Source organism: Oreochromis niloticus, linkage group LG15 (assembly GCF_001858045.2).
Source record: "Oreochromis niloticus isolate F11D_XX linkage group LG15, O_niloticus_UMD_NMBU, whole genome shotgun sequence".
NCBI lineage: Eukaryota > Metazoa > Chordata > Actinopteri > Cichliformes > Cichlidae > Oreochromis > Oreochromis niloticus.
In genome coordinates this window covers 13,409,206-13,437,120 of record NC_031980.2, presented here as the reverse complement: position 1 = coordinate 13,437,120, position 27,915 = coordinate 13,409,206, and the positions used below count along the sequence as shown (strand labels likewise).

Sequence of the window (27,915 nt, the reverse complement as noted above, 5' to 3'; positions counted from 1 at the left end):
ATATCCAGTGAGCAACGGTTTTCTGGGTACAAATGCCTTATTGATGCCAGAGGTCAGAAAGAGTACTCCCAGAGCGCTTTGAGGTGTCAAATAACCACAAAAAACCACTCGCTGCATCCAAGATATAGAGAAGAACATCTTTGAAGCACAGAAAACATCAAAAGTTGAAGCAGATCAGCTACAGCAGGATTCGTTCACGTTCACCAAAATTGGACAATAGAAGATTGGAAAAACAGTGAGTGTATCTTTGACTGTTGTATTAAAGTAGGGAAGACACATAATAAGTAACTGTCAAACTCTACATTATAAAAACCACTAACTAACAACTCAGTTAATATTTTTTAAGAAGTGGCATGAGGACTTTTTAGTGGACACCAAACTATAGTAGCAGCTTATTTTCTAGTCTCATCTCAATCTCATCTCTTTTAGAATATGGACCACCCTTTTTAACCTCTCACTGTGACTTGCAAATGTTAGGACAGGGTCAGAGTTGCCCTCTGAGAAGCACCCGCCCCTCTTTTAAAAGGTCTATAATTAGGTTCAATGAGCTCCAGGGACACAACAGTGAGTGCTGGTGTGAGAGCCGGACTGGTGGCTGCCCATGACCCATGACAGCACTTTTCATTAAATACAGGAACTAAAAGTGAGCACTGGAGTCAGGGAGGTTACAAGAGGTTTTTTGGGCTATTTCGAAGCTTCTTGTGCAACAGAGTTTCCCGTTTTGCACTTGAGACAGCCGAGGAAAGGCCGAGGAGTTCACTAACAAGATGGGAGATGAGAAACACGACGGCAAAGTGCCTCTTGTTGAAAAAACAAAGGTGAAAGTGCTTTATGAAACTGAGACATCTCTCCAGCTGGATACCAAAGCTGCGTACCCAAATGCAGGGTCAAACTCCATCTACTCAGCAATTCTCAGCAGGAATGAGGCCGTCAAAGATGCCAAGCGTCTTAAGACCTTTCTGGAGCTGCGAGACAAATATGTGGAGAAGAATGTTATGTTTGAAGACCCTCTGTTCCCCGCAGATGACTCCTCGCTTTTCTACAGTAGAAAACCTTCAATGAAGATTGAATGGAAACGTCCATCGGTGAGTGCCAGCTTCAGGGATCGTGTCGTTTAGGCCAAGTTGCACATAATGCGAATGAGTCTCTTACATGTTTACATAGGTGCTTCTCTTAAATCTGTGTACCTTATCACTTCCTCCACACCACAAGGGTGGAGTGTCAGGTTCAGACGGTTGCATGGTGGCTCACGCATTGCGCTCGGTTATCACCTTCTACAATCACAGACAGCTGACTCTCACGCAGAGGGTCGCACTCAGCTGGTGCTGGGATTCAAACCGGCAACTCAGCGTTGACCTCGGGGGTTCATATTTTTTATGATGCACACTCCCAAAAGGGTTTGATACTTTTCCAGGGCATTTGCCTTTGGCGGTAAATGAGTCAGACTGGCAGTCGTTAAAGTGGCATTTGGCAAAAGGTATTCAGACATGTTCATGTTACATGCAAACACACTGAGAAAGACATTAACACCAAGAGGCAGAAGCAGCGATGAGAAAAGTCCTACCTGTTACACAAAACTTATGAATCAATGCCAGAATGTAAAATGCTCTTTTTGAACTATTCCAAATATTAGCTCACGAATGTAAGATGATCACCTGGATCATTACATAGTAAATAAATCAGTGGATCCAACTGGACACCTTGCTATTCAGCTTTTTTTCCTTTAGCATATTTAATGTTTCCTTCATAATATAAATGCTTTATGAGCTACAGTGTCCATATTTCTTACCGTGCATAGCATGTACAGGTTGGAAATATGCACAAAAAAACTTTGAGTATCAACATTGTGGTATGTGTCATGGATTCAAGAGCTTTAAACTGTTACACTCTGTGACACACCTAGTTCTTGTCAATTGTGGGCGGACAGATTTTTGGACAATTGATGCCTTGCCATGACATCAGCTCATCGATCCTTTGGCTGGATGAGAGAACAAAAAGAACAAAAAAATTGAAATCTGTGGTGTAATATCAGATATCAGATACAGGAAGAGGAGTTAAAACCGCAACAAAGTGGAAGTATTACATTTTTTTTCCTATTCAACACTTTTTAGTGTTGTACAAAGGCATTCGATTCCATTACACAAAATTCACAGAAGTATGATAAAAATGAAAAGCAAAGCAAAAATTAGGATAAAAAGTTGTTTAAAAACCCCAGGTGCAAGATTATAAAAGGTGTTAAATAAAAATAAATAAATACATATATGTATTGCATTAATCATCACTGACCTGTATGAACAGCATAAATATGGCTCTTCTGTCTATTCCTTTCAGCATGATGGTATGATGTATTTTTTACATTTTCATTAAATCATAAGAAAATAATTTTCAACCCAACATTATTCACTAATCCCATTCTTAAATGCCTGCTTTGTAAATCCAGTATAACACTAACATGAAGGCTGATTGCTGCTTCATGTTTCACCAATGAAGCGTGAGACATTCAGCTGAGGTCAGTGATACCTGAATGCCACACAGGGGTCAGCTGTGGAGGGTGCTTTAAATCAGGAACATGAAACTGCATTTTTATATTTTATGATGTAAAATGGGGAAAAATAGTTTGTTTTTCTTCAAAATTACTATGAAATTGCACACTACTAAAAACTGCTTACATTACAGTATATTCTGTGTACCAACCTTTAACTATTTGTAGGCAAATCTAACTACATTGTAATTTCAAATAAAATACATTTTCCATTTAATTTCATGGGAATTATGGCCTTAGTCACAGGCTGTATTATACAATGGAGATGTATGACCCACAGCATAATTCATACTTAAGCCAAATGCTGAAATCATGTATGTACATGTGTGTGAATATACATTATAGTGAGCAGTCCAGACAACAACGCCTTGTTTTACAAATACATTTGTAATCAGGAGTTATGAGGTGAGGTCTTTTATACCAGAGGGCCTCTAACAGGAGCTTCCATGTAAATATGAAGTGAATGCAGAGGGCGTCTCATGGTTCCAAAACCTGACCCGGCAGAAGGCATTACATCAACTTGCTTTCAGTTGTAAATCCAGATTTTAGTTTTCCATCAACAGAAATATAAGCTTTTATATTTTATATATATTATATTGCAAATAAATTGCTCGTTGGGGAAGCGGCAATCTGAAATCTAACCATAAGAAGTTTGGTAAAAACAGAAAGAAACCAGGGGAGCATGTCAGGATGGACAAATCCCCTTTATCATTTCACAAGCTTCAAATCTTTGAAACTCCTCAACTAAAGACCTTAATCCGTCCCAAAAGAGGTGAGGAAGTGACACGAGGAGAGAAGAGTTGAGGAGGCAGATATTTACAAACCTAATTCTGAAAAGGTTCAGCACAGGGACTTTTCTTTTACGAAGCTGTGCTTTTTAATAGAGACAAGATGTGGTTTACCATTGTGTTTCTGGAATAAGTAAGGCTCTTTCTGAAAAGACGTTGTCTGGATAGGAGCACATGTCACTCTAAAACCTGTATATACCTTTCAGCACTGATAGTGCCTTTCCAGATGCACAGGCTGAGTTCAGAGATGATCGTAGATACAGAGATGAACAGTTTTTCAGTTTGTTTCAGTCAATTTTAAATGAGATTTCTAGATACGATCATGTTCATACATGGCTTCTTCTTTGCATCACAAAGCATTTGCGGATTGCAGAATGAACTGTGTCCACATTCAAAGATTTTTGGAAGTGATTTCCAAGCCCAAAGATTATGACCATCCAATACGGATTTTCAGCCTTTCTGATACACAGAGAGATTTCAGCAAAAAATCCTGGCACAACTTCACCTGCTTCCAAGGTACATGGAGAAGATGAGAGAATTAAAAAAACAGAAACTCCAGCAACACTTGAGGAAAGAAGAACAACTTTAATAACTGACCAACGCGTTTCGGCTTGTGGCCTTCTATGACCCTGATGAAGGCCACAAGACGAAACGCGTTGGTCAGTTATTAAAGTTGTTCTTCTTTACACAGAGAGATTTCTCCAGATTTTCTGAATCTTGTGATGATATTATTCACTTTAAATAATGAAATATTCCAAGTCGTCACAATTTTACATTTAGGAGCATTATTCCAGATTGGTGAAGCTCTGCCCTGGAGAAACTCTGCCTCTCTAAGAAGTTATTTTTAAACCAGTCATATCACTAACCTGTTGCCAAATAAACTATTTAATTGCAAAATGTTTCCCCAGCTGTTTCTTTTTAGTACCACTTATTTGTCTAAACTTTTGCTGCCCTCTCCCTAAGATTTTAAACAACAGGTTTTAAAATTATTATAGATTTATACATGTATAAAATATATCATATATTTAAACATACATAACAAAACTCTGAGATCAAAATAATTTGATGTTGAAAAATAATTTTGTGATACAAATTATTGAATAAACATAAATCTGATGTTTGAAAGCAGATTTTAAAGTTGTATGAACACAAACAGCAGTACAGAACTTTTGTCTAATATCAGTTACATTATAATCAGGAGCTTAATCTGTACAAATAACTTGGAACCAAAGTTTCTGGTTTTATATACAAAGCCAACTTTTTCCATGCAGTTTGATACCAACGGAAAAGTGGCTCAAAGAAAGAAAGTCCTGGGTTTTCCCTTGGGGCTCAGGTTTCTCACGGGTTAACTGCCTGTCGGGACGCAGGAAGTGTTGCAAAAGAGTTTTTTAATCTCAAGTATTTCACTTCCTGGATGAAAAAAATATAACAATTGAGATTCTATACCGATTCTCCATGGAAAGAACAATTATTCTGCATTTTAGTCATTTTCATCATCCGCTGACACATAACAAATGCATTATGTCATGGAAAATCATTACTTTCATAATGTGAAAAGACTGAGATTTCATAACATATTAAAAAAAAAAATTCCTTTCCTAATGTTTTTTGTCTTCCAGGAAATTTGTGAAAACCCCCAGTTCATCATAGATGGAGCCAACAGAACAGACATCTGTCAGGGAGAATTAGGTAATATCTGAACTGTCTGTGCTTTCAAAAAAGTGATTTTACCCACATTTCACTCTTTTGAAAAGACATTACAGTGGTGATTTAAGCCTGCATGTTAAGTTAGTACTGTCGCCTCATAGCAAGAAGCTCCAGCTGGTGCCTTTCTGTGTGGAGTTTGCATGTTTTCCTCATGTTTGCGTAGATTATTTCCGGGTACTCAGTCCAAAAACATGCATGGTTTTAATTAATAGGTTAATTAGTGATTCTAAATTGGCAGTGCAAATGGTTTACTATCAAATGCCCTGCCTCTGACTAATTTTTATAAAAGGGATGACATAAAAAAAACAGCTGCCAGAGCCTGAAAACATTAAGCCGAGCAGTGTAAGTGTCAGTTTCATCTACAGGCTGATTTTATATTGGCTGTGGGGCAAGTGAGCACACTGAACAATTACTGACCTCGAGCCTGAGTCCGAGTTCGAGTTCTGACACTTGCGGCAATTTGGTGTGTGACAACTCTGTTACCCTGTGAAGTAATTTGTTTGGATGAAATCACAGCTCATCAATCTGTTGTCGACAGGTGACTGCTGGCTGCTGGCTGCCATCGCCTGTCTCACGCTGAACGAGAAGCTGCTGTACAGAGTTATTCCCCCGGATCAGAGCTTCACAGAAAACTACGCCGGCATCTTCCACTTCCAGGTTGAAATGTGACATTTTGGGCATCGTGCTGTTAACAGAAAACCATTTTATGTGTGTCAAATTTCTAGTAAAAGGAAAACCAAGTAAAACATATGTCAAAGAGTATTTCAGATTTAGATATATTAGTTTTTTACTATGATCATTTGGTCATTGGGAGAGTAATTTTTTATAAATACATTTTTATGTTCTTGGATAAAGTGTAAAAATACACCTTGGTTTGGTTTTGTTGACTGTATTTAGTGTTAATAACCTGATTGTGAATATGTTCACTCATAGCTCAGTCTTTAAAATGAATAAAATGGTGTAAAAGGTTTAGTGTTTGCCTCAAAAATATATTAGAATAAACACGGTGTTATAAAGTGTTATAAAATTTTAAAGACGTAACTCAAAATCACATTTGAGTAGATAACAATCAAACTTTTTTTTAAATCCAAATATGTCAACATGGAATTATACGATAGTATCTATTAATGTGAAACATATGATATGATGACGGATATACAGATAATACATTTACAAATTTCTGTGCAATAAAAAATGTTGATGCCTTTTTCAGACAGCAGTATAATTATATGAATGATGTAGACGGAAAAAAGTTATTATGCCCAAAATACTGACTTATTAGTAATAGTAATTTGATTACATGTAAATTTTACAAAGTAAAATTTTTATTTTAACAGAATCTGGCCAAATGAAATTGACTTGATTGGCGTCTACTCAGTTTACATCAAGCATGTTTTCCTCAGTAATTTTCCTCAGAATTTTTGCTTCATGTTTATTCATTCAATTCAGTTTTATCACAACAACAGTCGCCTCAAGGCGCTTTATATTGTAAGGTAGACCCTATAATAATACATACAGAGAAAAACCCAACAATCATATGACCCCTTTGAGCAAGCACTTTGGCGACAGTGGGAAGGAAAAACTCCCTTTTAACAGGAAGAAACCTCCAGCAGAACCAGGCTCAGGGAGGGGCGGGGCCATCTGCTGCGACCGGTTGGGGTGAGAGAAGGAAGACAGGATAGAAGACATGCTGTGGAAGAGAGACAGAGATTAATAACAAGTGTGATTCAGTGCAGAGAGGTCTATTAACACATAGTGAGTGAGAAAGGTGACTGAAGAAGAAATATAACTAACTATATGCTTCATCAAAAAGGAAAGTTTTAAGCCTAATCTTAAAAGTAGAAATAGTGTCTGTCTCCCGAATCCAAACTGGAAGCTGGTTTCATAGAAGAGGGGCCTGAAAACTGAAGGCTCTCCCTCCCATTCTACTTTTAGATACTCTAGGAACAACAAGTAAGCCTGCAGTGCGAGAGCGAAGTGCTCTAATAGGGTGATATGGTGCTAAAAGGTCATTAAGATAAGATGGAGCCTGTTTATTTAAGACCTTGTATGTGAGGAGCAGGATTTTGAATTCAATTCTGGATTTAACAGGAAGCCAACGAAGGGAAGCCAGTATAGGATATTTCAATATAGGAGAAATATGCTCACTCTTTATAGTCCCTATATGTCAGTTATATGTCAGTACTCTGTCTGGAGCATTTTGGATTAACTGAAGGCTTTTCAGGGAGATTTTTGGACATCCTGAAAACAATGAATTGCAGTAGTCCAGGGCACAGAACACATTTTGAGCTGATGATAAAAGTTTAAAAGATGTTTTTCACCTTAAAGTACTTTTTTTTTTTTTAAAAAAAGAAAAAAGAAAAGTTATCAATTGTTTCGCCTTACTTAAAATTGATAAATAAATAAATCATCTCGTGGATGGTGAGCTATTTTCCTTGCATGGTAAAAATACTTTCTCTGCCGTGTCATCAATGATTTTCTCTGTCGTTTCCACACTCAGTTCTGGCGTTATGGCGAGTGGATCGATGTCGTCGTGGACGACCGCATTCCCACCTGCAACAACCAGCTGGTTTTCACAAAGTCTTTCAGAAAGAACGAGTTCTGGAGCGCTCTTTTGGAAAAAGCTTATGCCAAGTAAGCAGAGCCTATTAATGTCCCATGCAGTCATGTGCACACCATCATCTGACATGCGTTGCTGTTCAGCGTGGTTCAGATTTCCAGTCCATACACTGAATGACAGTCCTTGTTTCTTCTTATTGAAAAAAAGTCTGGCATTGAACTGTTTCAGGTGTTTTTAACGCAAATTGAGGTTTTTCAATAAATGTTTTAGCCTGAACAACAAATCTCAGTCTTGAACTGAGATTTAGCAACCAATTATGAACTGTGTTACTGAGCCGTATGTACTTTCGCAGTGTACTCTCACACTGATTTGTGACACACCTCGAGCGTCCTCATATTTCCCGAATTGGCAGCCAGCTGTGCGAAAAGTATCAGCCCCGGAGAACACACATGTCAGCACACTGACCAGAATGATTGACCTCTCTCTCAGGTTGCACGGGTCTTATGAGGCACTGAAAGGAGGGAACACTTTGGAAGCCATGGAGGATTTCACAGGTGGAGTTACCGAGTACTTTGAATTGTCTGATGATCCCACAGAGCTCTACAAGATCATGAAGAATGCGCTGGAGAGAGGCTCACTGATGGGCTGCTCCATAGATGTATGTGTTTGAGGTTAAAGCATCAATCTTTGTCATGTTTCTTTCATTTTAAGTGTTAGCTTTAAATGCAAGTCAAATGCACAGATTTCACACTGAGTTTTCGACATTTTTTCCCTTCCCTCAGCTCTGTCAAAGAGAGCGGATATCCATCATATGTAACTCTCGGGCACACAGCCCCACCCACCTGCTGTTTTGCTGTTATTGGCTTAAAATGGCTTAGAGTTAAAATGACTTATTTTGCACAGGAAATAAACTGAGTGTCCACAACAATACCAAGTATAGGATAAACAAGGATTATTTTAAACTGTGAATCAGTCAAAGCTACTATGGAGTCTAATAATAAAACATATGATGCATGCTTTGTCTGTCAGGTTTGTTCAGAGAGTGAATTGGAGAGTCGGACTGAGCAGGGGCTGGTCAGGGGTCATGCCTATTCCATCATAAGTCTGGAGGAGGTAGAGTGAGACATCCATGTAAATGCACATCCTCTGGTGGACAAGGCATTTTTTGGTTATTTATTGTCCTGCTTCTTTGCAAGTGTGACGAGGTTTCAAAGGACACAAGAATTCGCCTGATTCGTTTGCGCAATCCCTGGGGTTTTGTGCTCTGGAAAGGACCCTGGAGTGCAAAGTTTGTATATTTTTACTCTTAAATAACACAGCATATCACCCTTAAGTAAGACATGGTGGTAGTGGAGGTCTCACAACTTGCCAGCATAATTTTAAAAAAAATAGTCTCACCTATTTACTTAGTTTGTATTTAGGATATTTGATCTTTCCACAGTTCAAAGGAGTGGTCGACCATTTCCGCTGCAGACAGAGAAAACCTGAAAAAACAGACCATAGAGGCAAGTGAGTTCTGGTGAGTGAAACACCTTCCCACACACCTTTTTGTCTATAATGACGCAACATTTTTAAAAAATCTTTCCACCACAGTTTTGTGAGTAGTTACTACTATAGTATAATATATAGCTACCATCACTGTTTGTATTTACCTCAAATCTCAGCTTAGCGTCAAACACCTTATGGTGATTTTGAGACTTCATTGTACATAGAATGACTTTTCAACTGCCACCATGCATGGCCTCTTTGTTGCCCCACTACTGATAAAAACCTATAAATAGCAAAACCCATCCATCCATCCAACAAGCAGTTTTGTTCACTACAAAATTAACCTGCAAAGAGTTACAATTTTAAACTTTTTACAGCATAATACTACAGTCAAATTTCAAAAGCTAATAAAACCTAAGAGAATGCTACATGTATTTAACTATACTCAAATATCTGTAAAACTCTTTGGAGTTGTTCTCCCACTGTTTACTTAACATTGTTCTACTTGAGAACCATTCGTTTGCATTGCATTGTGGGGGAATGATGAACCTAGTGACTGTATTTACTCAGCAGACACCTTTTTTGTTTTTACTTGTTTTGTGTTTCACTTCAGGATGTCCTTTGCTGATTTCAAGAAGAATTTCACCAAGCTGGAGATGTGCAACCTGACCCCCGACACGCTGCAGGGGGATGAAAGAAACACCTGGACAGTGTCGGTCCACGAGGGTCGCTGGGTGAGAGGAAGCTCTGCTGGTGGCTGTAGGAACTTCCCAGGTAGGCTTTGTTCTTTTTGGATCAGCTTTCATCCTTTAAAAGACGATATTGTAAAAACTCTCACTTACATAGTTTATATGAAACTGTGCTGCATATTTACTTTGTGTATTTTACAGACACGTTTTGGACAAACCCTCAGTATCGTCTGCAGCTGTATGAGGAGGACGATGACCCGGATGACGAGCAGGTGGCCTGCACTGTTGTCGTGGCACTGATGCAGAAAGGTCGAAGGATGCAGCGCCATCAAGGGGCCAAATTTCTCACCATAGGCTTTTCCATCTACGAGGTAGTGTCCACACTTCATCCTTTCTTCAGAAAGTACACACGTCTCCAGGATTTCAGATGTTAACCTGATATTTAACTTCTTTTGTGTCTCTGCAGGTGCCGAAGGAGGTATGATGATCTTGCATCTTTCACTTTATTTACTTTATATCCCCAAGAGAGGTTTCACTTGTATAAAAAGGAGGGAAAGAAAAGTTAAAATACATTATAATATTTCTTATTGCTATCATTAACAAGTCACCATTTCTACACCCCTGTTCACAGATGTGTGGGCAGAATCAGCATCTGCAGAAGGACTTCTTCCTCTACACAGCCTCCAAGGCAAAATGCAAGACTTACATTAACCTGCGGGAGGTAACGGAGCGTTTCTGTCTGCCTCCCGGTGAGTACGTCATCATCCCCACAACCTTTAAACCCCATGAAGAAGGAGAGTTCATCCTCAGGGTCTTCTCTGAGAAGCAGAGCACATCAGAGTAAGGGTTACTATCGTGTTTTTCTTGAGAGCCAAATTGCTTTTAAAATTACAAGATGTAGAAAGGCAGCACTGCTGATGTATGTTTGCTTTTCTCCACAGGGAGGCAGAGACTACGATCGGATCAGATCAAACGCAGGTTTGCAGCGTAATGTTAGAAGCAGTGGGGTTGAAATATGTTCTTGCTTTTATTGCAGTGGACTGTAAACTGATGGGCTGGTTTATCTTTCCTGTTTAGAAACCTGTGTTTAATCACACACACTCACCGGTCATTTCATTAGGTATACCTTCAGGTATACCTTTAGGTTGTACCCTTTTTGCTCTCAGAGCTGCCTTAATTCTTCGTGGCATTTATTCAACAAGCTGCTGGAAACATTCCTCAGAGATTTTAGTCCATACTGACATGATAGCATCATACAGCTGTTGCAGATTTGTCAGTTGCACACATTATAGGACTCTCCCGTTCCACCACATCCCAAAGGTACTCCACTGGATTGAGATCAGGGGACTGTGGAGGCTATTTGAGTGCAGTGAACTTATTGTCATGTTCAAGAAACGAGTTTGAGATTATCTGAGTTTTGTGACATGGCATGTTATTGTGCTGGAAACAGCCATCAGAAGATGGATACACTGTAGTCAGAAAGTAATAGACATGGTCACCAACAATACTCTTGCAGTTAAACGTTTTTGGTACTAAGGAGACCAAAAGGTGCTCAGTGTGCCCACACCATTATTCCACCACCAGCAGGTTGAATTGTTGATACAAGGCATGATGGATTTGTGCGTTCACGTTGGTTACACCAAATTCTGACCCAACCACCCATAATTGAGACTCAGACCACCTAACATTTTTTTCCAATCCTCTATTGTCCAATTTTGGTGAACTTGTGCAAACTGTAGCACAATGCACGATGACTGGCTGATTTGTGTTAACAAACAGTTCAGTGGGTGTACCTAATAAAGTGGCTGGTGAGTGTATTTCAAAAACATTTATTCAATTTTATTTATTTATTTATACAGTGCCAAATTTGCTAGTTGGGGTTGCATCACATCCTTACGGTAGCACTCAACTCCCTCATCTCAGCAAAAATCCCGCTTCAAGAAGGATCAAAATACTAAATTCATCTTTCCACGGAGTGCAGCAGACAGTCATTAGATGCCACATTTAACTTTAACACTATGCTCACATACAACGCCGTATTCTTGGACTCAACTTAAGTAGCTTTGCATATATTTGGTTCAAAATAACCCTCATTTATCCTAGGTGCACCCCCCTCAGTTAATCCACTGTATGAAACAAGCTCCCCTCCACTTAAACTCACTCGCTCCTAATTGGCTGGTCAAACAAAAAGTGGCAGGGCCCCGCCCACCCTCTTATTCATACATACATGTCTTTGGCCGAATATGACACTAAACATCCCACTCCCTGTTTAAAGTCTGCCTTATATGCCTTTCAGATCAGCATGTCCTACAGATCACTGCAATATCGGTTTGAATTTAATTTTAAAGCCCAGCTTTGTGTCTTAAATATTCATTAACTTTACTCTTGAACTTTCCCTAGCTTGTCCTGATGCATATGTTCTGTACTCAGACCAACTAATAGACTTGAATTTCCAAGTGTTTCCTCCTCCATTTCATCTCATTTCATTGTTTTGTCTCTCCTTGTCTTATTGGTCACCAGCAAGACAAGAAGCAGAAAGAAAAGGTAATGAGTGCATGTAGCAGTTGGATTGTTAGGCTGCTTTTTTGCCAGGCTCTTTCTTCACTGCCCCTTTCCATCACGTGTTAGCAGACACAATATTAAATGTAGAGTTTATGATTAGTGGGATTACTGCAAACTGACTCTTTTTTTAAATTCTTTTTGTCTTTTCTATATGCCAGCCTATTGTATTTGTGTCAGACAGAGCACTTGCCAGCAAAGAAATCGAGCATGACACGATTCGGGGGGAGAAGAGGAAGAAACCAAAGGTAATGTCATTGGTGTGGAAGCAGATACACTGTTAATGGTGAGTCTTCTGTCACATGGCAGACAGCTCATGTCTGTCATATCTTCCTGGTGACTGATGACTCCAAAATGCAATCTTCACTGGATCAAATAACATGACTGGGAATAAAACAATTGAGTCTGAAGCCAGTAGAGCTCAAGTAACTCAGCTGCACCTGTTTTCCTGTAGAGACATACTCTAATGTTAGCTGTCCGCAGTCTTTTTTTCCCATATGCTGCTCTCCTCTGGTATCATAGAGAAACACATCCCATCATTTAATGATTACACCTTATAGATATACCTGCTTTCCCTTTATAATGCCTATAAAGACCAGTTAGTATGGTAACTAAATAACTTTATGCGTTGCTCACGAGAACAACAATAACAAAGCAAAACACTCTGTCGATATATTTTAGTGTAACACTACCTTTAAATATGACTTTATTAATTTATATGAAATTTGATTTACACTTTTGTAACAATGTCAGCGGCAACTGATTATTATGAGTGCTATAAATGCATCCTATGATAGAGAAGATGTATTGGACTGCATTATACTGCACAGTAGTACCAAATAGAGACTCACTGAGTGTACAGCGTTCTGTATAAAATTAAAATGAAATCTTCAAGTAAAAACCTTTTGAAAATGACCCAACTTTGTTGCTTCGAACATCAGAAAACATCCTTCTCTGGCAGGAAGAAGATTATCCACAATTATTTCCCAACAAAGTCAAACACGGACTCAGTATTGGAGTCCGGTCTGGGCTCTGGCTGGGCCATTCAAGTAGTTCAATCTTCTGGTGAAACCAGTCTTTGTTGATTTGGATGCACGCTTTGGGTCATGAATTGAAAGGGGTAATTCCTCAAAGGTGCCACTTTGATCGCTTATATGTCTATATAAACTAAAGTTTTAAAACCTATATCCATAACTCGTGTAAAAAAGAAAGTTTTCACAAGGCTCTATGCAGTCCTCTCAGAAACGAAGTATACTCTTAGTGCTTTTAGGTGCTTGTAATCAAATGCACTTGATTAATTGATCATCAGAAAGTGGGAGCACCTCTTTAAATTAGAGGTTTTGACTGTTTACTGTTCAGGAAAATTCTGTTGTGTGTCAAAACAGTGCAACAATCTTCCCAGGAGTGGATGTATCACCAAGTTCACCCCAAGGTAATGCTCAGAGAAACTGCAAAAAAAAAAAATCCAAGAGCTTTTTTGGGAGAGTTGTCAGGAAGAAGTCTCTATTCTCTAAAACGAACATGGCAGCAGAGCTTTGTTCCAGAAGTCTTGTGGTTTATTCAGACTCAACTTTGCGAGCCAATGTCCTTTAGACAGACGAGACCAAAGTGAAGGTGCACGACACCACGTTTAGTGAAAACCAAACACAACATATCAACACAAAAACCTCATACCAACTGCCAAGCACGCTGGGGGAGGGGTGATGATGTGGGCTTGTTTGGCAGCCACAGGACCTGGACACCTTGCTGTCATTGAGTCAACCATAAACTCCTGTGTATACCAAAGTATTCTAGATCCAAATGTGAGGCCATCTGTCAACAGCTGCCGAAAGCTGAAACTGGGTCGTGCAACAACAAATCTACAACAGAATGACTGAAAAAGAAAAGAATCGAGGTCCTGTGCACAAATGTCCCCAATGAACTGACGCAACATTGTAAAGACTCATGAAGTCGTACAGAAAATGATTACTTCAGGTTATTGTGCAGTTCTACAAGTGACTGAATCAGCAGTGTTTTTAGTTTTTCATGGGACTGCACAGATTCCTGTGAAAACTTTCTTCTTCCACAACTACAGGTGTTGGACTCTTTGAGTTAGAAGCATTCGAACTTTGAAACCTTATTTCTAATCTTTAGTTACTGCTGCACAGCAAAGTTCATCAGTGTTTCTTTCCTTCACGTTTCTAAGTCTTCGTAAGTCTTTGTAAATAATTTCTTTCCTCTCTCCTCCAGCGGAAACTTCTCCAACCTGAGGAAACCGAGGAGGAAAAGCAGTTCAGGGCTATTTACCAACAGATTGCTGGTGATGTGAGTATTGGTAAATGGCCTGTATTTGTATAGCGCTTTATTGCTAAGTTAGTTTGAGGACAACACTATAAAGACTCTTATCGGCTAATATGAAACAAATCATTGCTCCCTCAGGACATGCAGATCTGTGCCAATGAACTCAAAACGATCTTAAAAAACGTGCTTTCCAAACGTGAGTACGCAGAAAAGATTGCGAGTACAGCTGCCGCCGGCGTGCTCAGCATTCACACTGAGCTGTGTTTTTCCACAGATAATGACATAAAGTCAGAAGGTTTCAGCCTCGAGACGTGTCGGAGTATGATCGCCTTAATGGACGTATCCTTTCACCTGATTTCAACTAGAGGATTGCGTGCACATAACTCTACTGTTTGCCCAGTTTCTCAGTAACAGAACAGAACATTGCACCTTATGTAAATACGTTATTCTGGAAAGTCAAGTAAAACAGTTGGGTTGAACAGTACGTAGCAGGTGTTTCCATGACTGATGCTTTTGTGCTCAGACTGATGGGACAGGAAAGCTGAATCTGCAGGAGTTCAAACACTTGTGGAAAAAGATCAAGGACTGGCAGGTAGGATAGCTTTAACCACAGCTGATGTCTACTCACGCTTGATATGTTTTTATCTGATTGTCCGACTTTGGGTCTGCAGCTCATCTTCAAACGTTACGACAAAGATAAAAACTGGTCTATCAGTAGTTTCGAGATGAGGAATGCTGTTAATGATGCAGGTGAGCAGAAAAACCTTGTAGATTTTTCATTTGTAGCACAATAGTTATTATTTCTTTTTAGAATTAACATATTTTGCCAATGCACTCATTGCCCGTGCGTTCCACTTTAATGTGAGAATGATGTAATTTACATGTATTATTTTTTTTATCTCCATATCAGGGTTTCAACTCAACAGACAACTGTATGACATCATAGCCATGCGCTATGCAGATGAACGCCTGAACATTGATTTTGATAGTTACATCTGCTGCTTTGTGAGGCTAGAAGGCATGTTCAGTAAGTACAGACCACACACATCTGGTGCACATTAAACATAATATGCCAAAAACACTTGCATAGGACTGATTATTAGCCTATTTGACAGATTTAAGACATTGTTATGATGACACAGTGATATTAAATTTACTTTACTGAATCTAATTATCTTACAGAATGAATTAATGTCTTTTTACAGCTCTGAGTGGTTGAAAAGTTACCCGGCTCCATAATCTGTTGTCTCTCTTACAGGAGCATTCAATGCCTTTGACAAAGATGGAGATGGAATAATCAAGCTCAATGTCCTGGAGGTAAGACGCTCTTATTTTTGCTGTTCTGCGCCTCTTTCCATAACTTAATCTGTTCCTATTTAGGTCATTTGTGACCTTGTAAAGAATAAAACTTAAAGTAGGAATAAAATGAGGGGGGGGGGGAAAGCCTGGAACTACAGAAATTGAGAAGTGTACTCTATACAGAGTGAAAACTACATTTCACTGAAGGGTGTTTCTAATATTTTCTTGCTGACTTGAGTCACACAGTTAAAACCAAAACACAGAAATGGTTTCATTAAGGTGGCTTTTGCTGTGCTACAGTAAATGACAATTATTCTCTTTTATTCTCTTTACAGTGGCTTCAGCTGACGATGTACTCATAGATCATGTCCATGTCAGTTGGCGACTCATCACGTGAGATTGGAATAAACTTCATCATGACGTAGCTCGTCATTGCTCCAATTTCCTTTAGATTCAGATTTAATTGTCAGGTTTATTCCTGCAATCTTTTAAATATTAAAACAGATAAGAAGTAGGTTTTCTGAGCTCTGATAACCAGGTTACATCAGATGTTAATGTAAAATGTAAACAGACATGCACAGATGCAGAATTTACCTTTGTTGTTAGAATATGTGGAATATGTGGCTATCAGTGCTTTTATTTTAAAGTGGAGGCGAACACTGTGATTATTTGTTGTAATTTTATTGATGTACACATACAGTAGGTATTAAAATAAAATACATACTGTACTAAAATTAAGGCGTGACTTTTATTACACAAGATTGCTGGAGAGTCTTTGTTCTACATCACATATTTGAAACCAGGCTGTCCAAAGTTAAACAGGGAAACAGAACATTTCCAAGATTTACAGTCAGAAATGTGAAAATGTAAAAGTTATAAGTCAGCTGACAAAATAAAGGAATAATAAGCAGGAGAATTGAGGCTTTACATGAATAAAATCATGGTGGTTCAGCTATGTGTCAAAGAAATACAGTATCTCTGCTTCTGCTGCATTATTTTTGATCTCTCCCATCTGTCTGGGGAGGCGAGGAGTCTCCTAGAAAACTCATGGGTATCATACGGAATCTCAATTCCGCCACTGGGAAAATATAAATAAATAAGTTTTTAAAAATTGCCAGACAAAGTTGAAACTTTGAGTTGCGCATCTGAAAATTTTGGCTTACTAAATACTTCAAAATTTTAAGGTACTTCGGAGTAAGTTGAAATTTCACGATATACAACTTGAAATGTTGATTTATGGAGAGCAAACTTTTTTTTTTCAGTGGCGAACACGAGCTTCCATAACATCATCAGCTGGTGGAGTTCACCGTACAGTCTACTTCACAGTTATTCTGACACGTTTCTCAATTTCCTGCATGTTTATTAGCTTCACATACAAATGAATGATATTCATGACAGCTCAACGTCTTCACAGGAAGAAAAAAAAACCAAAAAAAAAAAGCAGGAAACTATTTTAATCATCAAATAAGTCCAAATTACAAAGTATGAAATGATCTAATGGATTAGTGGCACTTCAAGAAAATACCAGTTATAAACTTCCAAGGAAAAGAAGTTCAATTTCGTGGGATTAGAGTGGTAAATATAGGAGAAAAATGCAAAATATTTTAAGAGGGAAAAAAGCCGAATATTATTATTAACTCACAAAGCGGTGAGAAAATACAAATCGCCTGAGATTAATTGACACATTTATGAGAGGAAGAAACAAAGTGACTTTACTCTGCATAGATATCCTGATCAGGTTTATATGCCCGCACTGCATGATTTATGGCATTATGCTTTACTTTATAACCATCAGTAGCACACTAGTGATTTTTAGCGCTGAGCCTTTCCAGGAGAAAGCAACAGTGATTTAGATGATTTAGAAGCTTATGTTTTCCAGCTCAAGCTATCATCTGCTGCTCATTCTCGCTGAAACACAATCTGTGTCGTGTATTTCTCTCAATTTTCTAACTTTAATCTCAGGGAATTTCAGAATTTTACTTGGAGTTTGATGACTTTGAAATCTCAGAATACCACCAAAATGACAAGCTGGTAACAAAAATGTGAGTGCGTGTGAGACTCCACCCTGGCTTGCTGCATCACTTTACCACCATTCCCGTCAGGGCTGCACGTTACTGTCGTTCTCCACGTGAGTCTGCATGTGTTCAGGAAGCTCCTGCGGCAAAAACGCAAACAAAGCTGACAAACTGGTCTCTGTGAATGAACCACAAGAAGAAAACACAAAGCCTAGCTAATGAGGTACGCTAGCAAACTGTTCAATACCTGACTGACTGAATGCTGCGTGGCAAAAAACGTGTTGCAGCCTCTCCAGCGACATTTGACCGTCTGCAGATTTTGGTTGCTGTGATCTTTAGTAAGGTGCTGTAGCAAATGTTCCTGCATGCCGAAGATCAGAGAGCAATTCTGCCACTGGAAAGAGAGCAAATGCAACACAAAATCTTCAAGAAAAAGACACTGTGTGAACGTTGCTGCAGGAGTCACTGTTCCAATTAATAACATCAGGTTCTTACCCAGCAGCGGTAGTTTTTCATCAAGTTGAGCTTTACAGCTTGAACACTGCCATCATAACAGCCTGTGTAGATCTGCATGTGGAGCAATCGACCACAGAGACACAAGTCAGCAGTGTTAATCCATCCCTTCCTGTATGAACCTCTGCCACGCAAGTTTATATTTAAAAGGAAAAAAAATACAGCTGGACCGGTTTTAATTCCACTTACCACACTTTTATGTACAGCCATGCACATCACCATGTCACTGTGACCTCCATATACCTGCAGCCGGTCGTGAGACTAAACAAAAAACAAAACACACACACAAGACAGTAGATAACTGTAACTAAAACCAGATTACAAAAGGTTTTAATAAAAGTTTTTTTTTTTTTTAAAGTTGGGAAAAAAAAATCAAAGTTCCTCAAATTGTGTTGTCTGTGTTACTGGTTACATGCACAGCGACAAATATGTAGCATCAACCAACCAATGCTGCACAGCATTTAAAGTCTAAATGGATTTGCAACGGTCATTTACAAAAGAAAAAAATCATCCATTCAAAAGCGACTTTGTTGCATTCTTTTCTGTTCTATTTTGGAAGAAAATAGAGTCATAATACCTGTAGCTCATAAACTCGAACCAGTTTATCCAAACAGGCTGTTACCATCACTTTCCCCAAGATGACAATTGATGTGACAGCATGACCGTGACCCTTGTAGATGCGAACCAACTCGCCCGTCTGCAGACAGGAAAACATGGCAACAAAACTAAACGATAACAAGCACACATCACTTACCAAAAGCACAAGGCTAGTACACATAACTAAAGTTACACTAAAAATACCGGCAGCCAACAGTAATAGCCCTCAGCCTCCTAGTAGAAGCACCTATGTTATAAATGCGAAAATCCTCAGTGATTTTCACAAAAGTCGGCCTCTGACCTTGAGGTCAAGGTTACCAGGATTAGAAGTCGTCAGACACTTTTAGTAGTGCTTCTACAGTAGCAATTCGAAAATTTACAGTGACATCTTTCTCGATTTATTCTGTTCACAACGTTTTAAAAAAAAATGTACCTCTGACCTTGATCTTGAGGTCAAGCTCCCTGAGATTCAAATTCTTTCGAGATTTTTAGTAGATACACCGATTGTGTCAATTTCAAAATCTTTTATCACCTTGTTCTTGAGTTATTGCATTTTCAAACTTGAGTTTTTATGCTGCTGCCGGACGAAAATGAGCTTTTTATGGTTGACTGATAGCCAGGCTTAAAAAAAAAAAAAAAACTCATGCTAGCAGAAATGATTTGGTGTCTGCATCTTTCATGTGATAAAACATCAACATTTTATGACTAAAAACACCCAAACTAAAACACTAAAACAAAAAGAAAACATTAAAACAGAATTCCATTTTTTTTTTTTAAAAATAACAATAAAAATTCCTGCTAGCATAATTTTACTGATCTTTTTTAAAGTCAAGTCACTTACATGGATGTTGTGGGCATGTACAGACGTGTCACTGGAACCACTGAAAACCAGGTCATTCACTACCTGAAAAAAACAACAACAACCAAGTCAACAAGATGCAAGAAGTGCTGCCTGCAAGTAATAAACCAAACAGCAGCCAACCATTTCCTCCCACATTTACAGACAAACAAAACATTTTCACTGTTGTCATTTTATGACTATCAAGTTTTACCACATGCTGAATGTTGACTATGATGTCAGTACAGACTTGATGTTGATTATGAGAACTTTAATAACCGTTTTCAGCTTTGGGCTCAACTTAATTCTTTGACTTCCAACCTACATTTCATTTATTTTCAAATCCAAAATAAAAATGTTGTACTGTATTTTCATTTATAACATTTTTACTGTCTGGCCAACAGCTGTTGTGGTCTGTTATTGCCTAATCTTGTTTCAGCCTTTTCTATCTAATTTGCTTCATAGTGTGGTGGAATATCTAGTAGCGAGATAAGGAGGTCTGCAAGAGTTATGATGAATTTCTCTAAGAGTTTTTTTCTTAGCATGACATAGATATAGACAAAATAGATTGTTAAAGGATGTAGAATTTCCCCACCTTCATACAAAGTACAGTCTTGGTGTGACCCTGCAGCGACCGCAGCAGCAGGCCGCTCTTGGCATCGCGCACGCTAATGGTGCTGTCATACGACCCGACCAGAAGCAGCCGGCGAGCGCCCTCCTGAGCTGTGCCCAGGCAGCTCACGCCTCGTGGGCCGTGGCACTCGAACACATCCAGCTGTTTCAGAGTCTAAAAAGATCGGAGAGGACGTTGTTGGAAAGAAGAGAAGGGAAGGGAATCTTTTTTTTTTTTTAATGAACACTATGGCATATAATTACCCGATTTCACTGACCTTCACGTCATAGCTAGCAACTGATCCGCTGGCGGTCCCAGCATACAGAATACTCCAGGCTATGTGCAAATACAGCACTCTGTCAGGAAGGGCAAGCTGCTCCAGACACTTCTTAGACTGCAGAAAACAGTCGATTATAAGACAAAATCAATAAATGCTAAATAAAACACATGTTTACTTCAACAAACACAATCTGACTCTTGAGTTTCACACTAAAATCCAGCCAGTGGACAACTTTGTGACAGCAGCACTTTATTACTTCCAAAAACACGTCCAACACCAAACACATTAAGTCCTATCAAGACATTACATACCTTTATACTGTAACAGCGGATAGTTTGATCGCTGGATCCTGTGTAGAGGCGTGTCGGCATATTTGGGATGGATGACACCAGTAGACAGTTGATTTTATTTGTGTGACCATCAAATATTGTTAAGCACTCCTTGGTCTGGATACATAAGACAAAATATAGATGTTAATAATAGAGAAAAGAGACATACATTTCTTTAAAGACAAAACAGTGACATTCAGTCGCTTATATCTGATTAAAATCACTCTCAAAGAGGGTGCTGTACCAAAAACCTCATTGTGATCGTTTTGGTCGCTAGCAGATGGCCCCCAGTTTCCATCCGTTTGCATGAAAAATGCTTGTCTGCAAACACTGGCTAACTAACCACAGAGTGGTAGTAAAACCTGTAAAAGTGCAATGCAAATCAGAAACAGAGCACATTTCCATTCCAAAGAAAAGCTGCAAGTTTACGACCAATTTCTCCAAGCAACTGCCAGCAAACTCTTATTCCCATTTACAATCTGCTATGCTGTCCATGGTCAGGGCTAAAGTGGACCAGAACGGTTTGGAAAGACAGCATTCCAGAACTTTCAGCTAATGAGCAACTAAATCTGGCAGTCAGGTTAGTTCATATTGATATGAGTTCACACGCTGCAGCCTGGCGTTGCTTCTGGTGATCGCCTGGAGATACTTCAGTGATAAGAAAATAACGTCCCACGGCTCATTTACACCTTGAACACACCCCATCTCACCCCTGCGATGCATTCATGGTGCACATGTAAAGCTGGGGTTGCTGTAGTTAAGCTTATAGCTGCCTACTAAAGAGGAGCATCTGCTGCGTTTCCCACAGAGAGAAAAAACGTTAATGTGCGACACTGATGATGAAGAAATATGTGAGAAAGAGATGAGTGACAAGAAGATGAGTGATTATTTTCCCAGGTGGGAACTGCAAGTGAAATTTTAGCAAATAGGAACTGGAAATTAGCCAAATATCTCACATAATATCTGCTTACATCTTACTGAATTCAGTTGGTACAGTTAGTAATTCTAATACTGCTACACCCAGTCTTAGCGTGTATCAGTGCCTGCCAAATCCCACTTTAACCCCTGCTCACGGTTAACTGTCAGCTCATTTCATTAAAAACTGCACAACAACATTTCATTACAATCTGTAGAGACGGGTGCAGTATGTGAAGTTATGTCTTCACAGTAATTTATGTAACTTACTATATACTGACACCGATTTTCTGCAGGTAATTGTAAATTATTGTATAAATATGTCAACAGTAAGTGACACAGTGGAAACTGTGTAATTGTTTTTTGTAGCTCTTGAAAAAAATGCCACTAGAGATAAAACTGGACAAAATTTTGAAGTGCCAAGAACATACCACTAGACTGTAGGCCCGAGCCGTGTTGTCCCCCGAACACGTGTACAGGACACCATTGTGGACTTGAAGGCCGTGCACGGGGCCGCTGTGATTTAGAAACTCTCCCAAGGATGGCTCCTCATCATCAACGGATGCTGAAATAACAGCGACTAGGTTTATTTCTTTTTTTTTTTTAAGAATCTAAAAAATATATAACATATTTGAAATTTTCATGGTAAATTTGAGCTCAAAAAGGCAGTATGTCTTATCACTGCTGACAAACAGCAGAGATTACTCACCTGCAGGAGTGTTGGCATCTTTCCCTTCCAAAGCTGGAGGCTTAATTTTACTGAAGGGATGAGAGAAATGGATCAGTTTTCCTGTAAATTCCAGGATTGGAACCCTGAAACGATCCAAAGCGTGAACCTCACCTCTCATCCTGACTTTGTTGAGACGTTTGTGTGCTTGCAGAGCTGAACTCAGCATTCACAGAGTGAGAAGGCTCCTGTGGCTGCGCCGGAACTTTTAAATCTTTTCCAAGGGAGTCCTCACAGTCCGATTCATCGACGGCTATGACCTCCATGTTGGAGCGGTCAATCATTTCAACAGAATCGTCGCTCTCGTTCCCCTTGTCATCTGCCACAGGTTGCCGTTTTTCTCTTTTGGGATTACCACCGGCTGGCTCTGGTTCTTTAGCCACCATCTTTGTCTTTGCACAGTCCTGTAATCCCTCTCTTGTTTCTTGCTGCTGCTGCCTGGCAGATGATTCAAGAGAAAGAAGTATATTTGCAGATGTGGAGCACTCTGCGTTGGACTGATTGGCAGAGATGGCAGCAGCAGCAGTTAAGGGAGCTGCTAAGTGTGTTTGTGGGAGCAGCAGGGAGGGAAACAAAGATACGGGTTGGTTCAGAGGGACCTGAGCAGCATTGGTGTTACTGGGCACCGTTGTGGACAAGTGGCTGGCTTGTCCAACTGTGGACCGATGGCACACTTCTTGCTTCACTGTTAAAGCGAGAGGAGCTGGAAGAGGTGGGGTGATGGATAATGCTGGAGCTGTGGAAGCTGATTGCTGAGTTGTTGAGGAGCCAGACAACAGGCTCGAAGGAGAAATGGAGGGAGATCGAACACTGGCAGCTCCCCCTGATGACGATGTTCCCGAGTACCCTTCTGGAAGAGATTAAGAAAGACGAGAGAAAAGCATTTGTTGCCCACCGAACCATTCTGAGTTCAAGCTTTCACTGCCAGTGTACATCTACCGTACCTTGCATTCCCTGCAGGATCTCAATGCGCTTGGCTCTTAGGCTGTTGACCTCAGAAGTGAACTAAAACAGCAGAAAAACCCAAACTTATGAATGGCTCCTTTGAGGTCAAACATTTATTTACTGGACATTTCTTCATTACCTGCTGTCTCAGTAGCAAAAGTCTCTGGACTTCTGCATACGCAGTTTGCAGGGCATTACGGGCCTGGACCAGAGACTTGTCCAAATTCTGCAATGAGTGGCTCAACTCTTCCTCACGCAGTGACACCGCCAACAGCTGGTCCATTTGTTCCTGATCTGCAAGTGGAGGAAAAAAAGAAAGTGGGAACGACTGATGAATGTTTGAAACACCCCCCAAAAATGCAACACTATCTTAAGCTGCCTCATAATTTAAGCATAGTTTTAAGGATAAAAGACAGTTTATGAACGTTTGAAAGCAGATTGAGGTAGAAAGTTAACGTGATATTTAGAACCCCATATATCCCAATATGATGTCAATACAAACAATGGCAGGAGGAAACATAGTTTTAAATAGAGCATCATTATCACTTTGACCTTAAGCTCAATCTATTGGCCTTGAAGGAGAGGTCAGAGGTCAAATGTGACAATATTTGTTCCAATTTCTTTCATTTCATTGCATATAAAAAGGTTTGTCACCTAGAAAAAAAATCTTACTAATCATCAGAATCACCTTTGTTTGACTTTGTTTTCTTCTTTTTCCCACTTGGCTCCTTGTCAGAAAGACCGTCAACCTGCAAAAACACATCAATTCCAGCACTGAAATGCATCGGCAAACTGGATGTTTTGGAAATGCGTCACAGCATGCAGTACTAATCACCGTCACCATGGTGTGTTTCCTCTTGCTAGTGCTGCCGGTTAAAGCTGCATTAAAATCCTCAAAGTTTGGCTCCACTTTCATCTGTATTCGTGCAGCTGTCTGGCTGCTGCCAGGATCCTGAGCTGCAGCCGGCTGTCCCGAAGCTTCCTGAACCTGAGAGTCTGACTGTGTCTCTCTGGCACGCTCAGTATCAGCAGTGTCTCGGAATGGAGGGGGTGCAGTCGAGTGTGGCATCGAAACAGAGTTTGGAAACGACTCCCAGTGGAAGCCTTCGGACAGTGGCAGGTCCTGCGGATGCACTGAGTCTTGGTGAGTCGGACGATTCGACAACTCAATTCCAAACCTGAAAGTTTAAACAGTGGCAACAAATAGCATAAAGAAATATCCAACTCCAAACTGGGAAAGCACAAATACAACAAAACACCTTATTGGATGGCGATTTCCTCACCTCGGCGTGCCTTTTGCCTTCCTTTTCACCTTCTCATGCCCTGCAGTCCAGTTCTGATTACTCCTGGCCCCCGAAAGGCTAAGCAACGTTTTTGTAGTTGATTTACATCCAGCCTCCTTCTCCCCATGAGCTTGGCCTGCTTTGTGAGCAATTCGAACCTTAGGTTTGTTTGAGTCGGGCTCAGATGAAGCGCTCTTTTCAGTACATCTTTTAGGTGAAGTCAGGCCGTTGGTGGCCACCTGAGATGCGTTATTCCCGTTGTTTGGCAGTCTGTCTGCACCTCCTGAGCTCTTTTCACAGTTCTGAACTTTTTCAGTCGAAGCGGAGGTGCCTGCTGGCTGCTCTGCCTCAGTTCTGCTTTGTTGTGAGGTCACGGGATCAGCCACCTGGACGCCAGCCTCACTCTTCTGTCTCCGGGCTTCTCGGTCTGCTCTGCATGGCTCCCTCACACCCAGCGCTCTTCTGATTTGCTTCAGCATGGCAGTGACGTCAACTTCTCGTATAGGAGCTGCGCTGTTGGCCGGTGCAGGTTGAGCTGAGCAGCGTACACTTTCCTGCCTTGTAGTCGCAGCTTGGCTCTGATCAAAGATGACGGCTCCATTATCAGGGAGCTGGTCACTGGTGAAGTCTTTGTTTGTTGCACCATTATACTTCCTGCTGCGATAGTTGTACTGGCTCACAGCAGGTCCTGCCATCTGGTGCCAGTGGTCTGTGGCACCCCCTTGAGTCTTGACAAATCTTTCCATTTGGGAGGTCACATGTTTGACTAGGCAATGCTGATTGTTGACAGAAGCGTTATGCCAGCTTCGACCTTCGGGCTCTCCAGACATAGGAGCCAGTCTCCTGCTTTGACAATGAAGGCTTGATTCTGCATTGTGAGGAGGTCTTTGCTTACTGGATACTTTGTTCTCCTTGTTCTGGACGACAGCATTGCTCCTGCCTTTGTGCTCATCATTCTGCCTTTGCTCCAGCTGCACCGGTTTTAACCGTCTATGCTTTTCCACTTTGGATGCACCAGTCTTTGTTGCGGTGGTTCCCTTTGACGAATGAGCACGCTTCTGACCAGCCACCTGCTTGAGTTTCTTTCTTTTTTTTTTTGTTACTTTCTTCCTACGAATGGAAAAAAAGGCAGATGTTTCCAACAACAACATATTATAACATGGAGAGATTCCAATAGTTTTATTAAAAACAGGTGAAAAACTTACTTCTCTCTCTTTAGTGCCTTGTTTCTCTCCATGATCCGGGTTATAGACTCTGTGCTGAGAGTCTTAAACAGAGACAGGGGCTTCACATTTTTGGACATCAAGCTCTTCAACTTGGCTTTGTGCTGAACGGTCGAGATGTGCTGGGCATACTCATTTAAACCCATGGAGGAAGCTCTGCATGCCTGACAGTCATGAAAGGAATCGCTGTTCAAGAAAGGGCACAACATATATTGTCAGAATTAAAGATACCGTTATATGTCAGTGAAACTTTGTCATCTTTGTCATTTTCATAGATTCAACTAAAGAGATTGGAATAAATAATGTTTTTTTGGGACAGGCTGCTAATAGAAAAGTGCCTAAAGATACAAGTTAAACCAGATTCTTTGCCAAGTTGGTGGCCATGATGTGTAGAGACATCACTAGTTCATCTCTTGATTTAAATGTCCTTTTCTATGCTTGAATGAATTGTAAGTCACTGTCAGCGGCTTAAAAAAAACAAACAAACACTGAAAATGGTCAGGTATAATGACTGGACTGAAAGTGAAAGGGGAAGCAGTGAAAGTCTAAAGAAATATTTTCTTCCATACTTTCTCTCATGACCCCCAAGTGTTCGCGGCAGATGGCTGCCCCTCCTTTTGCCTAGATCTGTCAGCAGTTTCTTCCTGTTAAAAGGGAGTTTTTTTCCTTCCCACTGTCACCAAATTCTTGCTCAAAGGGGATTGTTTGAATTTCAGAGTTTTCTTTCTTACAATATAAAGCACCTTAACGTGATTTGGCACTATATAAATAAAACTGAATAGAATTCAATATTGTTCAAGGCTACTTGAAAAACTGCAAAAAGTTTTGGCTTCTGAGGCAATGTATAAAGAAAAGAGAGGTGGTTCAAGACTCTTGCACAGCACTGTATGTCTGACTGAATGAAAGGTGTTTGTCCTAAGTAGTAATAAACACACATTTCTCAAATTAGACACAGTACTCACTTGCCCAACACTGACTCCAGCTCTCTGTGATGCAGCATGCTGTGCATATGCTCGTGTGCTGCCTGTAGTTAGAGACATATTATCAAGATTACAAATTATCTATAAAGAGCTGCAGGTTAAACACTGCATGTCATTCATCTCTACTGAGAATCCAGATGCCTCGGTGAATCAAGAGCCACTTACATGCTTCAAATACCAGCTGCGACACAAAATGCAGTAGCTGCTTTTAGACGTCTGGGAGGTTTGAGGAGGATTCTGCTCCACATGGGATTTGACCACCTTCTCGTGTGGAGTTTGAACGTTTGCCATTTCTGATGACTTGAGACTAGAACCCCAAACTGTTCAGTGTCTCAACATGTCATTACTGATGGCAGCATTTATATTCAACCTGAGCAGTAGAAAAGAAGTACAGCCATTGAAACACTTCAATAAAAAAAAAAAAAGGAAAAAAAATTAGCTCAACGTGGTCTTCAAGTCAGAACTAGCCACTCGTTTGAAACGGTTTTAACACTTGTCCACAAGCATTAACGGCATTACGATTCGCCAAAGCCGCTGGGTAAAGTTAATCGCATCAAAGTGACGCCTATTAGGGTTCCACGTAACAAAATCTTAGCTGCAAATAATATTTACCGCATAAATTTCACAAGGCAACAAGCATCCACTGGTCTCATGCCGCCATGTTTGCCTGCGTAAATCACGTCACGTCAAAGTCCGCCAATCGCGTTCCGGAGACCGGAAGTTTGTGAGAGGAAAGGAGATTTCG

At 40.1% G+C, this 27,915-nt stretch overlaps 2 protein-coding genes across 4 annotated transcripts; one reads left to right on the top strand and one right to left on the bottom strand.

Annotated features, from left to right (window-relative positions):
• The first annotated feature begins 554 nt into the window (after nucleotides 1–554).
• Nucleotides 555–17,352, top strand: capn3b (calpain 3b). 2 transcript variants are annotated; one of them, XM_003446303.5, is made up of 23 exons: nucleotides 555–1,085; nucleotides 4,950–5,019; nucleotides 5,576–5,694; nucleotides 7,538–7,671; nucleotides 8,087–8,255; nucleotides 8,627–8,710; nucleotides 8,794–8,885; nucleotides 9,039–9,116; nucleotides 9,699–9,859; nucleotides 9,976–10,145; nucleotides 10,241–10,252; nucleotides 10,406–10,614; nucleotides 10,716–10,752; nucleotides 12,295–12,318; nucleotides 12,495–12,581; nucleotides 14,563–14,637; nucleotides 14,752–14,809; nucleotides 14,888–14,952; nucleotides 15,137–15,205; nucleotides 15,285–15,363; nucleotides 15,524–15,640; nucleotides 15,872–15,930; nucleotides 16,248–17,352. In XM_003446303.5, exons 1-23 carry the CDS (start codon nucleotides 768–770, stop codon nucleotides 16,272–16,274), a joined length of 2,313 nt encoding a protein of 770 aa, XP_003446351.1. In that variant the 5' UTR covers nucleotides 555–767; the 3' UTR covers nucleotides 16,275–17,352. The 2 variants fall into 2 exon arrangements, with proteins under 2 accessions (XP_003446351.1, XP_013127461.1); XM_013272007.3 differs by lacking the exon at nucleotides 12,295–12,318.
• Nucleotides 16,829–27,915, bottom strand: znf106b (zinc finger protein 106b). 2 transcript variants are annotated; one of them, XM_003446369.5, is made up of 21 exons: nucleotides 27,783–27,915; nucleotides 27,336–27,540; nucleotides 27,153–27,214; nucleotides 26,173–26,376; nucleotides 24,968–26,077; nucleotides 24,520–24,862; nucleotides 24,373–24,433; nucleotides 23,824–23,978; nucleotides 23,684–23,744; nucleotides 22,854–23,589; nucleotides 22,722–22,771; nucleotides 22,444–22,577; nucleotides 21,080–21,214; nucleotides 20,766–20,882; nucleotides 20,471–20,662; nucleotides 19,879–19,941; nucleotides 19,018–19,137; nucleotides 18,630–18,701; nucleotides 18,423–18,494; nucleotides 18,175–18,321; nucleotides 16,829–18,067 (listed from the first exon to the last, which is right to left on the bottom strand). In XM_003446369.5, the coding sequence occupies exons 2-21, from the start codon at nucleotides 27,459–27,461 to the stop codon at nucleotides 18,011–18,013; spliced, it is 4,017 nt and encodes a 1,338-aa protein (XP_003446417.1). In that variant the 5' UTR covers nucleotides 27,462–27,540; nucleotides 27,783–27,915; the 3' UTR covers nucleotides 16,829–18,010. The 2 variants fall into 2 exon arrangements, with proteins under 2 accessions (XP_003446417.1, XP_005475025.1); XM_005474968.4 differs by having other exon boundaries at nucleotides 24,526–24,862.